At 34.1% G+C, this 15,880-nt stretch overlaps 1 protein-coding gene across 2 annotated transcripts; it reads left to right on the top strand.

The window, feature by feature from the left end:
• The first annotated feature begins 10,269 nt into the window (after positions 1–10,269).
• On the top strand, positions 10,270–12,525 carry LOC131031025 (pentatricopeptide repeat-containing protein At4g02750). Of its 2 annotated transcripts, none has more exons than XM_057962030.2 (3): positions 10,270–10,790; positions 10,906–11,388; positions 11,654–12,525. In XM_057962030.2, the coding sequence occupies exons 2-3, from the start codon at positions 10,956–10,958 to the stop codon at positions 12,094–12,096; spliced, it is 876 nt and encodes a 291-aa protein (XP_057818013.2). In that variant the 5' UTR covers positions 10,270–10,790; positions 10,906–10,955; the 3' UTR covers positions 12,097–12,525. The 2 variants fall into 2 exon arrangements, with proteins under 2 accessions (XP_057818013.2, XP_057818014.2); XM_057962031.2 differs by having other exon boundaries at positions 10,273–10,790; positions 11,756–12,525.
• Positions 12,526–15,880: the final 3,355 nt, after the last annotated feature.

The following is a 15,880-nucleotide window of genomic DNA, read 5'->3' as shown; positions in this document are numbered from 1 at the left end:
AGGTGGTCTTCAGCTCACAGAAGATAACACTTATGTTGTATAATACCTTCTCAATTACAGTATTCCAAAGCTTGTATCCTTTCACCCCCAGACCATAACCAATAAAGATACACTTAACAACTTTTTTATCCAACTTAGATCTATTTACATCAGGCACATACGCATATGCCTCACAGCCAAATACATGAATATGTCTTAGAGAGGGCTTCTTACCAGACCATGCTTCCATGGGCATTTTATCCACCAATGCTAAAGTGGGAGATCTATTTTGTAAGTAACATGTTGTAGACACAGCCTCAGCCCAAAACTTCTGCTCTAGACTAGTACTACTCAACATTCTTCTCGCCTTTTCCATAAATGTTCTATTCAACCTTTCAACAAATCCATTTTGTTGTAAGGAGTGGACTTGTGCCTTTTAATTCCATGGTCTTTGCAAAATCGATCAAATTCTGCTAAACAAAACTCACCACCATTATTAGTCCTTAGGTATTTAATTTTTCTACTAGTTTGATTTTCAACCAAGGTCTTAAATTCCTTAAACCGACTGAACACTTGATTTATTTTTCAAAAAATACACAAATGCCCTTCTCAAATAATCATCTCTAAAAGAAACATAATATCTAGAATTCGACAATGAAGAAACATTAACTGGACCAAATACATCAAAGTGAATATAATCCAACAAACCAGAAGATTTATGAGGACTAGAATAAAATGAAACACGGTGTTGTTTTCCATATATATAGTGTTCACAAAATTCAAATTCAAAGTTACAATCATCAAGCCCCTCTACCAAGTTTTTGTTTTTCAGAGCTTTTAAGCCCTCCTATGTGATGGAGTCTATGATGCCAAATCATGGTTTTCTCAGCAGGAAATTTGACCTCCATTGAACTTGCAACATTCTTCTTCCAGACAGCCTTATCTGACTTTCCAGAGACACTGCTACATTGAACAAACTATGCATCCAACTTGAACAAAGTACCGATCTTTGCACCCTTAACCAACACTATAGAGCCTCTAGTCATCTGACAACCACCCCTTGAGAATAATACTTTTACACTAGCATCATTCAACTTACTAACATAAAGCAAATTACAAGCCAGACCCAGTATGTGCATTACGCCATCAATTCCCTTCATTCTTCCATTAGGAAATTGAATTCCAACTCTTCCTCGACCTACAATTTCAAGAGATGAATCACTAGCCAGGTAAACCTCTCCACAATCATACTCTTCATACTTGGAAAACCATTCTCTATGAGATATCATGTGGAAAGATGCACCAAAATCGATCAACCAGACATTGTCAGTTGTCTATGCTACCAAGGCAACAATGAAGGCATTTTCATCGCTATGAGAAGATTCAATATCAGAAGATTTCTTCTTCGTCTTCTGTTTCTCCTCTTTACAATCCTTTCAGATATGGCTAGTCTACCCCCAATTCTAGCATTTCACCTTGGACTTCTTTCCAGGAGACTTTGATCTCTCCTTTGATTTGGATTTGGACTTCTTGTCCTTCTATTTGTCTTTCTCTTTTGATCTGCCTCGAATAATAAGGGCCTCCTTGTCTATTTCATAAGACTTTCTCCGCGCCTCTTCTGAGAGCAATGAAAAAACCACATCCTCCATTTTGAAAGTGGTTGTTGTACTCCCGATAGCCATCACCAGATGGTCCCATGTATCTGGCAAGGAACACAACAGAAGCATACAACGGTCCTCATCCTCAATATTATCTCCCACAGAAGTTAATTGTGCAACAATCATGTTGAAAACATTTAAATGATCTACCATAGATGTCCCTTCGCTCATCTTCAAGGAGTATAACTTCTTCCTCAGTAACAACTTATTTACCAAAGACTTTCCCTGATAAATATCACCAAGTTTCTTCTACAAAGAAGTTGTTGTCTTCTCCGCATGAACATTCAAGAGAACAAAATCTAAAAGGCATAATCTAATCATCCCTTTGGCCTTCCTATCTACGAGATCCCAGTATTCTTGTTTCATGCCTGATGGTTTTGATCCAGATAGTGCAACCCAGAGGTCTCTATCAACCAACACGTCTTCCATCTTGAGTTTTCATAACTCGTAGCTGCTACCATTGAATTTCTCAATGTCCACTCTTTTTTATGTGCTTGCCATCTCAGTCTGCAATTTCAAACAAACCTTTGCAAAATTAACACAAAAACCCATCCTACCCACAAGGATAATACAATTGTCCAGGCTCTGATACCACTTGTAAAGAAAGCAAAGTGCGGAAAATGTCTTCCTAATGTCAATTTCTTAAAGAAGTGAAGCAGATGCGTGTTTTAAATCGAATTACAACAAATAAGATACACAATGCAAGATAAACAGAGAAACATGAAAAACACAAACATAGATATGTACACTAGACTTCACGTGGGAAAACCCTTATAGGTGAAAAACCCACACACCAAAGTAGAAATTGTATTATAGTAAAACAATTACATACAAGTTTCAGACCTTTGATCTGATCTCTGTTCAGGGAGCAACACAGAAGATTACAATCTTAATTGGCTTTTCAATTCAACTTTTTTACAAAATTACCAATCGATTGCTACAATCCTCTTTTGCACAATGATAGAAATCATCCTTACATGATCCAACATCCTCCAATTGTTTTTTTCAGACGTTTAAAATGTCTCTATTGAAAAACAATTCATTTCAATTACTCCATCTTCCAACTGTCGAACTTCTTAGAATGTCAATAACACACATGTTGTTGCCATCTCTTCCTCTGAGTCATTCCAATTTCCACCAATCATTAGCAGACAACTCAACAAGTCAAAATGAGTCCATCGTGGTCCCCACCAAGACCATCTCAAAGCATATCAACATATCACCACCTGATGGAAGTGTAACTCACTAGTTCTCATTGTCACCAAGCTTTGTTCGACCCGATCTCCAATCCCCGATACTGGGCCCCTCTCAAGTCTCTTATCGGTCGATCACACTTTTGCATGATACAAAACCCTAAGCTATACTGAAATCTTTGTCTTCACCAAGAATCCACCAAAGCTATATCAAACTCAGGCTTGCGGTGTAGCAACATAACTTCAGTTGACTGTTGTGGGAGACATACCGAAACTACTAGTTATATTGATATACCACTTCATGTCAGAAAAACACATCAACTGTCACATTGACATTGGTAAGAGGAGTGACTTCTTTGAACTACCTAGTAGAGTCTTATCGAACCTTGATGCTATACCGAAATCATTGTTACTCTAGGCGAGTGCATAACACGAAGGTTATCAACTACCGTATCAATAACACAAAATGTTATTCATTTCCCTTTAAAGATGATCAATTTAATGAAATTTATTCATACTAAACTGCTCCTTTCAGAGACCAAGTGCCATCTGTTTGAGATTTCAACCAGTAAGTTTGAGACACCCATTCTGAACACTCTTCCAAGCTCCCACTTGCAGAAGTCCATAGTTCACTCATTTGTACTCTTCCTTATTTTTAGTTATCTTATTCTAGACATCTATAAGTTGGGAAAATAATATTATATAATTGTGTTCACAACCCACTTTTGTCACATCACCCCTTATAAATGTATTATAAACAATAGTGAGAAATGAATATTATAAATTATTTTCCCAATACATCCAAGTGCCTTAGGACACTCTCCAAGGATTTTGGAACCATGTCATATGTTTTACAAAGTAGATGACACATTAATCCTAACAAAAATAAAGGAGTTGAAGATGGTTACATGAGACATTCTAGAGAGTTTCAAGAGCAAGAGGATACTATAGTTAATACAACAAAGCAACATGTTCCATGGAGATAATATAATATAAGTTAGATCATTGAGTCCTCTATGAAATGGCATTATGTGGCTACATACGAGAAAAATAATTCATATATTTATTTGAGGGGTTTATCTTAATATACATTTTACAAATTCATCATTGATGAACTTAGGTTTCAAAGGATGACCCATGCATATGAATATAATAGGTAGATAAATGAGATGTCTTTTGACACGAGGAATAGGTAAAAAACTAATTTATTGCATGTTCAAAGGTTAGGAATGCCTAACCTTGGTGTGAGAATGTGGCAGGGTTGTTTGCATCCTAAATCATGTCTACTTCATGCATGAAGATGAAATAAAGAATGACACAAAACATTTCACAATACTAGCGAACCTACTAATCAATAAATGATCACCAAGGTATCTAGAGAGACCTGATTTTAGATTTATTCTACACCATATAAGACAAATGCAGCAATAATTTTTTAAAAAAGCACCATCAAGCTTAGGTTGCTCAACAATCTTAGTTGTAAGCTTAAAAAATTATTAGGGGTCAAGATCAAAACCATGGTGGTCATGTTATCCATCATAAAGTTTGAAACTAACAACATAAGTTGCATTATAACAACACTCCAAATATAAGAATTTTATTTTAGAGGTAGGTACAAGTATTCCCTCTTGATATTGGAAAGACGTCAATAATTGGATTTTGTTGGAATCTATAACCATTAATACAATCCCTAATAAAATCAAGGGAGAGATCACAAACTTGCAAGGTAACAATATGGTCACAAGAGAACATCCAAGGAGATTCATGAGCTTTACAAATGAAAATGAGAATAAAAATAGAAATGTGATGATGAAACTATTTCTTCGATCCTTGGAGGAAAGTATAAAAAAATGGTAGCATAACTTACTTAATGGTAATAAAAATTCATGGGTGAAATTTGTTCAAGTATTTAGACTTCTATATGGAGATAGGATTTACCCCAATTTTAAAATCCATGAATTAGTGTTTACAAATTGTCAAAAATATCTAATCCAATAAAAACATTGATGGGATTCAATGCTTAGACTATACCAAATAAAAATATGTGATTGTTTGCAAATCTTAAAATTAAGTTGACTTAATACGAAAAACCATTGAGATGTTTATCTTCTTTGTTATGTCAAAAACTATCACTTTAACATGTTTAATAAACCCACCTTAGATGAACATAAAACATCAAGGAAATGAAAATTACTTCACCATAAGATAGCAACAATAAGGAAGTATAAATCATCAACATAAGAAGAACACCTCACAACATAAGATTTACATGGAGAAACCCTTTTGAGAAAAACCTCCACCAAGAAGAGAGGCCAATGTTTGTAAATTATCATACAATCTTTACTTCCTTCTCCTCTTCAACATTCAATCCAACATTACCGGTCTACACAAATTAACTCCCATGATTTCTCCATCTCAAACCCTCAATATATAGACTTATAGAGGCCCAAAATACCACTATAGAACATTACCCTGGGTCAAAACAAGGTTCCAAGATACCATGGTAAATATCCATATGACACATCATCTTAGAATCACGCATGTAGCTCAAAATAGCCACTTACAAATGATCTTACAGTTGTCATAAGGCATATCACCAAATTGAGCCAATATAGAAATCTTTTGTCATAAATGCACTCATAGGGACTCATGATAACCCATGACATTTGTCATAATTGTCATACGTGCACTTAAAAAACCTTACATATGTCCAAAAACTTGAAAATAAAATATTTGAAATGGAATGCCTAACTATTTTGTCTTTTTCCCAAAGTCCAAATGATAACTATAACTTCTTCTTTACATGAGCTCTTTTAGTGTTGTTGGGGAAATGGTTTTCTCTTATATGTAATTTACAAATAACAGTAGGAAAATAATTAACACAAGATTTTACAAGGTTGATGTCATCTAAATACTAACAATTACTATAAATTTAGAAGGGACAAAATGAGGAATTGGTGGACTCCAATAGTAGATTCATCATGACCATGAGAAAATTTTAAACTAATCTAAGGCCAAAGAGTCAATGTGCTTGGTCTTATATTGTGGAGTATTTAATGATAGGAATGAATATTTTCTTAGAGATAAGAGTCCATAACCTTAAAAAGAGGCTCATACTACCATGATCTTGAAAGTAATATGTAGGCATTACGAAAGTACATCAAGAAAGTAGACATGGAGATACTATAACTGGACAAAGTTGCTTTTAGAAAGCACCTCTTTGTTGAAGATAAGCCAGATAAGTTAATGGGAGAAATGAAGGATTTGTACTTTAAGGTGGAAAGAAATAAAAAGGGTCTACCCCCTAGCAGTGCTACCTTGCCATATTCTTATGAAGGGCATAGGTTTTATAAGAGACCTTATAATATAGATTATTTTCATATACCAATACAAAATGATAAGATAATGATTCAAAAATAAGGAAATACTAGCTAACCTAATAAATATACTCTCGATATGTTGTGGATTGAATAATGAATTTTTAAGAGGATTTACTATGCTCTGACATATGCAAATGTTGTAGTAATGTAGGTTCAAATTGGTTACTAGTTGATAAATCAAAAGGTACAAACAATAGATTGTATTTATGGTACATTCGTATACCACACAAGTAAACAATTCCATGCATAAGTCAATAAAAAAACATCAAAGATGTCATTTTTGTAAGGAAGGATGCTAAAATAAAAGGAAAGCTCTTATCATGATCTAGTGACTCAAAAGAAGTATGTGTCAAAAACTAAGAGGGTTGTATAGTGAGTAATTTTGAAAATCCAATGATATACAAACCAAAAAACTAGAAAAAGCTTAGAGTGAACCACATTGAGAGAAAAAAGAGCCAAAAAAGACCAAGATGGAGTAAAAGGTGAGGGTATTTAGACTACTTGTAGCCAAATTATATGTTTTATTTGTATGGCATGTGGTGTTACCGTACCATATTCAAGCCTCTTGCCTAATTATAAACCCACATAAATATCTGAAGTAATGAATTGAGTTAGGATTTAAATATTCTTATAGGTAAACTCCTCAAGACCCAAAACATAGAAAGATGACACTAGGTCATGTTACTACCACATGATATTTATTTGCCAACTTATATTCTTATTGATGTTACTACTTAAGTAAATACCCAAAATGTGCCTAAGGTATATCTAGAATCTTCCTTTATAGACACCTAATAAAATATTAACCTTTTTATACCTCTTTAATGATAACTAGGTGGTTGGTCCATAATTGTATGTTGGATTTTAGGGCCTCAAAGAATGTGACGTTTCTCGAAGATATGAATGATTTAGATTTATAGGTTATTAAACTTATAGTAAATGCCAAGTTATCAGGTATTCCTAGGAGGTAAAATTATAAAACATGTAGAATTATGACTTACCACATACCCAAAAAAGCCTTTCCTACTAGATATAATTAATATCTATTATCATGCTAAATGGGGTGTGTTGTTGTTTAGAAAATGGATGGTATCTGTTGGTGGGAATTTATTTAAATGACAATGCCCGGTGCCATCATTCATCTACATGATAAGGAAGTCAAATTACATTGAGATAATAAGATGACGTAAAATATTAAATGTTTTGACAAGGCTACAATTGAGGTGCTATATTTAGAGCTTGGACTCAACTAACTTGTCTAATTTTGCAATGATCATAACCACGACACAATTAGTCTTTCTCCCTATCATAATCCCATTTATGAATTAAATAAATCATGTATTATGTTCTTTGATGACACATGCTTAATGGATGGCTCAAGTATGGGTGTTGCTCTGATCTCAAAAAGTAGTAGAAGTTTTAAGTTCTCTTTCAAGTTATGTTTCTAGTGCAATAATAACATTGTAGATTATGAAGCTTTTGTGTTGGGTTTGAAAATTGTGCATAACTATGGGGTAAGATGGTTGAAGATCTTATGTGATTCTAAATTGGTGTTTTCTTAGGTGAAAGGTAGATATGTGGAAAAGGAGAAAATACTCAAGATGTATTACTATATAGTTTGGGACACCTTGGAGCTATTTGAAATAATTGAAATTAATTGGATTGGTAGATAAAAAAATACCATAGTTGATTATTTGGTAGTTACAACATCTAAATTTGATGTCCAGTTGGCTTCTCCATAGTGCCTTTATTATAATATAGAAGTGCTCACAAGCCTATACTATAATACATATGATTGGTAGGTCTTTGATAATGAATACTAGATATTTAGATTTTATGAACAACATGGATAAGTTTGATGATAACTCATGGTGGAAATGGAAGATAGGAGAGAAAGTTTGTTTTGGAATAAGATAATGTAATAAAAACCAATACTACCCCCCTAAAAGGAATGGTTGTTTTTAAATTATGTTTGACGGCACAAATTATTGTAAATCAAAATACAAACTAGTTTAAGAAGAGGATGTATAAGAGGTTAACTTGGCAATTGATGTTTCACCTAAAATAATTTATATCGGGAAGAAAATGATGCTTGCAAAAAGGGTAATTTTTGGTTAGATTTATGAGGTAATTCAAAGGATTATTTGATTGGTCACATGGAAATATTAAATCATATTAGGAGGGTTTTCTCCAACACATTATACCCCTACAACCTAATAAAAAATATTTTTGATAGAAGCAAAGACCTAATAATTCTACATCACTCCCTTAGATACATAAGTAACTACTAAAATTAAAGGATGGTAGTATCTCGGTGATGATTGATATTGTATCTTCACAGTACTTGTACAAAGTTTGTATGCTTTCTTATAAGCCTTGGTGGAAGGAATAAAAATGACATGTTAGTACTCCTTTCCTTAATTATAATCCCAGGAATATATATAGATTGATTTCACCTCATCTTCCCATGGTGCACAATCCAAATGATAAGTATCATCTTTACTTTTATCTCGGGTTAGTATAATAACATTGTTTGAGAGTGGCTATGGAGGTCAAAGTTACTTATTTTGTCTAGTGTTTGTTGTCCCATGGCCTTCCTATTGGCAATCAATTGATTCATGTTGACTTATCCAATCTAGGATGTCCATTTTGTGGGTAACCAAAAATCCATCTTTACCTTTTCTAGTATTGTGTTCATAAAATGTGTGATACTAGGTACATGATTTTTTTTGGATTCTAATGTTTGAACCATTTCCTTGGAATAATATCCTCCTTGAGAGGATGGAACCACATTTTTTTGTGTACTTGTGCTAACTATGGTATACTTTAACATACATTTTTTTCTTTTTGGGAAGATAGAGGTTCTATATTTTGTTGATTTTCCTATGGATACTTTGTTATTAACTCCAAATTGCTTGTGATATCTAATATGCTCATGTAGATACAAGTATAGTCCAACAAAGTGACATTAAAGGTCCAACATCTACAAACCCTTCTTCATCATTGAAGGAATACATCTTGCACAGTGGCAAAATTTCTTCCTTCTATTCCTTCCTTTGTGAAATCCCTCGCTAAGAGATTAGTAATCTAACCATTAGCCATCAATGAGCTACCACTCCTTCCATACTACTATCAATCTAGCACCATCCTTATTGAAACCCACCATCATTTTTGACTTTAGGGCACTAGGGTGGTGGTCTCCTTTGCATCACTCTTCTATGTCCTCTTAGTGTGGATGGTCCTCTCCTAATTGGAAAATTTCCATGGTTGGCTCTTGTTATATATCTATTAAGGACTGTACATAAAAGCAATTGTAGTAGGATTGTGAGAATGGTGATAATGATGCTTTCATTGGTTGGGAACACTTGGAGGAAGGTAGGGATTTGCTAGGTGGTAAGTGGGATAACCTAGATGGTCAAGACCTCCCACCTAACCCTAGAGTTGCTTTTGTAACTTGATTGTTATTGTTTCTTTTTACTTATGTTGAATTGGTAACTTGATCAATGTTTCCCTTGCGAGGTCATGTTTTCATGGTGTTGTAGTTGTTTCCTTTTTTGATGGCCACCTATTCATTTATTCTTGATGTTGCCAATTTCTTTTTTGAAAATTTGGTCGTATACTTTAACTTAGTCTTATTATACATACAATCTTTCAATGAAAGAATAATGATAAGTTTTGATTTTATACCCTTTAATTGCAAAATAAATAATGCTCCTACATAATAATATATTTCGGTGTTTAAAAAATGTACTAAATAAAAATTATTTCCATATAATTTATATTGATATTTTGTAGTAAAGTCAAATCTTGAATAAATCTAGAACTAAAATGAATATACTCCAAGATTACTATACGCCTATTTAATGTCTAAATTATTTGAAAAATATTATAAAACACTAATTTGACCTATAAATTTTAAAATCTGAACTTTAAATATAAGATATATAAACAATTAAACACATGCTAATACATTTATTCTATTATGTAAAGTAACAATAGAAAAATATAAGAACATCACAAACAATCTTACCCTAAACCCTATATTGAGCAAGGAAAAAATTGAATTAAAGAAATTGTGGATGTCTTCCGGTATTATAAATCATATAATGTTATTTTTTCTCAATTGTAAAATTGGGGGCAAAAATAGAAAAATACAGAGACTCCAGAACAATCTGGTTAGAATAAATTGAAATAGTTACAGGGACAAAATTGAATTAAGAGCTGAACTGTCGCTTGCATTGCTCTGCAATTCTACACCAGTTATCGTCCTCGTCCTCCGCCTGTAAAACAATAAATTTATTCCCTCACCTTTATTGCATGCGCTCACTTCTTACAAGGAAAGGAAAGAGGGGAAAGTGCGTAAGTATTTTTCAGCGCGATTCATTTGGCCTTTTCTTTACCCTAGTTTAGTGATGGCCAGGGCTGCAACATCATCTTGAAGCGAATCTTGCTTCCGCGAGCGTACTGAGTTGGTGATGGACAGTTATAAGGTCACTGCCCTGTTGAAAAGAGCCACCGAGACCAAAGACATACATCTAGGAAGACTCATACACGCATTCCTTATCAAGACTGCATATCAGGTAAAAATGTTTTTGAAAAAATAAAAGTTTCTCAACGATGAATGCCAAATGCAATAGTTTGGAGGATGCACACTAACTGCTTGACAAAATGTCTCATGGATTGGAATGAATGCAGTGTATGCCCAGTTCGGACGCTAACAGAAGACCTCCAAACACTCCCAACAGATGGAACAGAGAAGACCGGCGCGAAGTTATAATACGAGAAGACCAGCGCGAAGTTACAATCCGAGAAGACCAGCGCGAAAATACACTACGAGAAGACCAGCGCGAAAATACTTCACCATCGGAATTGGCTTGAAAGCCTGTTCCGGTATAGAAGCTGCTGAAAAAGGCGAACAGACTCTCGCCCGTGATGTAAAAATCGGATTAGAAGGCGAGGTCTTTATAACAAGCGCTGTAGCGGACATGCATGCGAACCGGGGAAAGAGGAAGGATGTACGCAATCTGTTTGAGAAAATGCCCCAGTGCGTCGAGGTGCCATGGAAAAGTCACAGGGATGTGGGATTCGTTTGTCTGAAGAAGGGAGAAGTCAAGAGGATGAATGGGCACCCTTTAGCTTTGACCAGGGCTTGTTCGATTTCAGCAGCTTCGGAACAAGGTAAGTAGATTCATGCTCATGCAATTTGTGCGGGATTGTATTCAATGTTATCTGTGAGCAGTTACCTTGTAGATATATCTGCAAAAATGTGATAGCATAGGATATTCATGCTTGGATTTTGATAAGTTGCTTGAACCTAATCTGTTCTCATGGAAAATTATAATTGTGGTTTATACCCAGCATGAGCATGGCATGAATGTGTTTGCGTTGTTTGACCAAATGTGAGATTATGTAACCTTTAATTCTGTGCTTTCTGTTGGTATAGTATATATAGGTTATGCATATTTTACTTCTATGGATGGAGATTATGGAGTCACACCAAGAATAAATTACTGTAATTGCATGGTTGGCCTTCTTTCCTGGGCAGGACAACTGACTGATGCAGAAACTCTAATCAAGGAAATGCCATTTTCTCTTGATATAGTTGTGTGGCCGACCTTACCTGGTGCCTGCACAATCCTTGGCAATCCAGAGTTTGGAGCTCCAATGGCACAACACATCTTTGAGTTGGATCCACAAGCTGATATATCATTTGGGATGCTATCTAGTAACTATGTTGGATTTAGCATACTGGATGAAGTAGCAGAAGTGAGGAAACTGATTAATGATCGGAGGGTTAGAAGGGCGGCAGGGTACAGCTGGAATGAAGTGAATGGCAAGTCGCATCTCTTTATGGTTGGGGGACCCCTCGATGCTGCAAATGGATGAAATGCACGTGAAGATGGAAAGATTGACAGAAGAAATCGAGGAAGCAGGGTACATGCCTGATACGAAGTATATGCTTCAGATAGTTGGAATGGGTAAGAAGGATTGCTATCTTACCAATCATAGTAAAAATCTAGCGATTGCTTTTGGGTTCACAAACACCTCTGCATGACTATATTTCAGCGCGATTTAGTTTACACCGCCGCCAAAGTGGAATGAGTTCCTCCTGGACCCTCAAATGATTTGCGTTGCAACGTCTTTAAGACTATGAGCGATGTTTTTCAATGAATTTTTCAAGAGATGCCTTTCCTGGAATTGCTTATCTTCTCTTTTGTTACCCTTTCAGAAATGACATTTTCCACTTTCCAAAGTATTAGGAGATTCAAATTTTCTGAAGGAGCAGAATATAATGGAGTATTTTTTATTGCCAAACGAGGATTTACAATCTTATTTATAATAGAGTAGTGAAGAATATAACTGACGAATAAATTGAAAAAAGAAAAGTTAAAATCAACAAAACTGAATGTTATGTCAACTTATAGAATCAACCTGCAAGAGTATTATTATTTACATAGAGTAGTCAAGAGCAGTTTTGACCGGCACAAATAAATTGAAAAAGGAAAGCTAATAAAATTATCAAAATCGAATGTTATGTGAACTTATAGAAGTTACCTGGAAGTTTAATGTTTACATGCCTGTCTTTAATTTGAAGTAGTTACTATTAAACCAAGCGGCATGGTGAGAATATATACAGTCGGACAATACTTGAGTTGTATACCACCACTTTTACCATGATGTTGACTGAAATGAAATTTGTTTTGCTGTATTTGATTTGATTATTAAAGACTGAATTTTTCGCCACTTTGATTGTGGATGTATTGTCAACTGGAGACGTGTTGATAAAACTCATCGTCTCTACAAACCTTCAAAAGGCTATCATAATATATTCCTGGTTGACTCATTAGCTGTCGTGTATTTTGCTTCTGTTTTGGAGAGTTGACACTGGTTGCTTTTTAGATTTTCAAGATATAATTGCCAACTCTAGATGCATTTGGAAAGCTTAAGTAATTTTCTCATCTTCCAAGTTACTTGCATAATCACAATCTAAATATTATACTAACGTGAAATCTGTTGCTTTGGAGCATTTGATTGAGCTCATTATTGGAAGATTATAAAGCCTATTATGCTATTTTTTAATTGTAATAATAGAAAAATATAAGGACTCCACAAACAATCTTATCCAAATTACAAAAAATTTGTGTATTGAGCAGGAAAAAAATTGAATTAAAGAGATTACGGAGTCTAGTCTTCCGGTATTATAAGTCCTTTAATGTTAGTTTTTCTTAATTGCAACATTGGGTGCAGAAACAGGAAAATAGAAAAGACTTCAGAAACGATCTTACCCAAGCTTCAAAAAATAGTTATAGCACAAATTGAAATAGTTACAGGAACAAAATTAATTTAAGAGCTTATGGAGTCTAGTCTTCCGGTATTATAGCACAACAGAGAATGAACTGCCGCTTGCATCGCTCTGCAATTCTACACCGGTTATTCGACTCCTTCTCTGCCTGTAAAATACCATAAATTTTATCTCTCATGTTTATTGCATGGAATCACTTCTTATATGGGAAGTAAAGAGGGGAAACTACATGAGTATATTTCAGCATGATTCAGTTTACCTTTGTTTTTGGAATGGTCTCATAGTTTACATCGCCACCAAAGTAGAATGGGTTCCTCCTGGACCTAGCAGTGGCAGTCACACTAGTAGACGCCTCAAATGACTTACTCCGCAATGTCTTTAACATACGGCTGGACTTATGAGCAATGTTTTTCAGTGGATTTCTCAACAGATGCTTTTCCTGCAATTCTTTATCTTCTCTTAAAGCAACCCTTTCAGAAAGGATATATTCCATTATCCAAGTGTTAGGAGATTCAATTTTTCTTAAGGAGCAGAGTATACTGGAGTATTTTCTATTGTCAAAGAAGGGTTTACAATCTTATTTATGATAGACTATTCAAGAGCAGTACTGTCACAAATAAATTGAAAAAGGAAAGTTAGTAAAACTAACAAAACTGAATTCTATGTTAACTTACAGAATCAACCTGCAGGATTAATATTTACAGAATCAACCTGCAAAGTAGTGAATAGCAGTTTTGACTGGCACAAAGAAATTGAAAAAGGAAAGCTAATAAAATTAACAAAATTGTATTATTCTTCCATTTAACAAAATTGAATGTTAACTTAACTTATAGAATTAACCTCGAAGATTAATATTTATGTTATTGCCTTTAACTTGAAGTGGTTGCTATTAAACCGGGCAGTATGGTGGAATCGTCGTTTGCTGATATCCAATTAGACGATACTGTATATCACCACTTTTAACTTGACGTTGACTAAAATGAAATTTTGTTTTACTGTATTTGATTTAATTATAAAAGATTGGATTTTTTTTTCCATTTTGATTGTATATGTATTGTCATTTAAGAAAAGTGTTGATGGAATTTATAGTCTTTACAAATCTTCAAAAAGCTATCATAATATTTTTTAGTTGATTCAGAAGCTGTCATGTATTCTCCTCCTTTGAAGGAGAGAGTTTGACACTGGTTGCTTCTTAGAATTTCAAGATAGGATTGTTAACTCTAGATCCATTAGGAAAACTTGAGTAAATTTCTCATCTTTCTATTCACTTGCAAAATAACAATCAAGTATCCTATTAGTGTGAAATCTGTTGCCTTGGAGCATTTGAGCCCATAGTTTTGAGCTTCCTTCAAATACCAAAAAATAACCTTCTTGTTGCTGCCGCCTAATCATTGAACTCCAATAGCAAAAGAAATCTCTTGTCTTGCTCTTATTGCATAAATCAAACTTAAAATTTTTTATTTGTAATTAGTTGCACCGACAAACATTGTAATCTCATTTGTTTTTCATTTCAAACTTTGCTCTGTAGAGTATTGAATGGTTTGTAGTTACACATTCCAAATCTATTTAGAATTTCACTAAGATATTTTTTAGAATATTCAAACATGATTTTTTTAAATAGTGTCTAGGCACGTACCTAGACAATGGTACACACCTACAAAGAACACATCCTTCTATGCTTTTAGGTAGAAGTGAAACATGTCAACACAGAATATTTTAAAAAATTTAAAACGAGGTGTATTGGTGAAATTTAAAACCAGGGGTATTGGTGTGTGTCTGGATGGTGTTCATGCTTCATAGAGGAACTTGATGTCTTGTCTAAAATTTGATCAAAGGAAAACACACGCAGTAAATTCTAAACACACAATATGGGAGGATTTAATTTTTCTTAGATGCATCATAAAGATGAGATAAAGCATATCTATGAGGTGTGTGGGGGAGGGAGTTACTAGGTAGCACCAAGTATAGAAGATAAAAATTGTATTTTTTTTGTTTTTATATATTCATTCTTTCAAACAAAAATAGCGAATTATGACAATAACAATCTTCTTATAGCTAACAACCTTCTATTAGGAAGTTGTTTTAAGGTTTTCCCTCCATACATTAGTGTATGGTTTTCCAAAATTCATAGCAAGATAAAAACTCTTGTTTCTTCTATTTTACCATAAATAATGTGGAGAAAAGCTTTAATAGGATAACCCAATCCTATCAATTTTATAAACTTGTGTTAAAATTGTTATTTACTTATTTTTTAGCATTTATCGTTTTCAAGAAAAGAGCATATTTAAGTTAATTTTGCAAATTGCATCTTGTGCCAATTTCACATTTACATATTGTGCTTGATGCATTTATGATAAAATCTATGAT

This window comes from Cryptomeria japonica, chromosome 3 (assembly GCF_030272615.1).
Source record: "Cryptomeria japonica chromosome 3, Sugi_1.0, whole genome shotgun sequence".
Taxonomy (NCBI): domain Eukaryota; kingdom Viridiplantae; phylum Streptophyta; class Pinopsida; order Cupressales; family Cupressaceae; genus Cryptomeria; species Cryptomeria japonica.
Note: the sequence above shows the minus strand (reverse complement) of the source record. Positions and strands in the feature narration are given on the sequence as shown.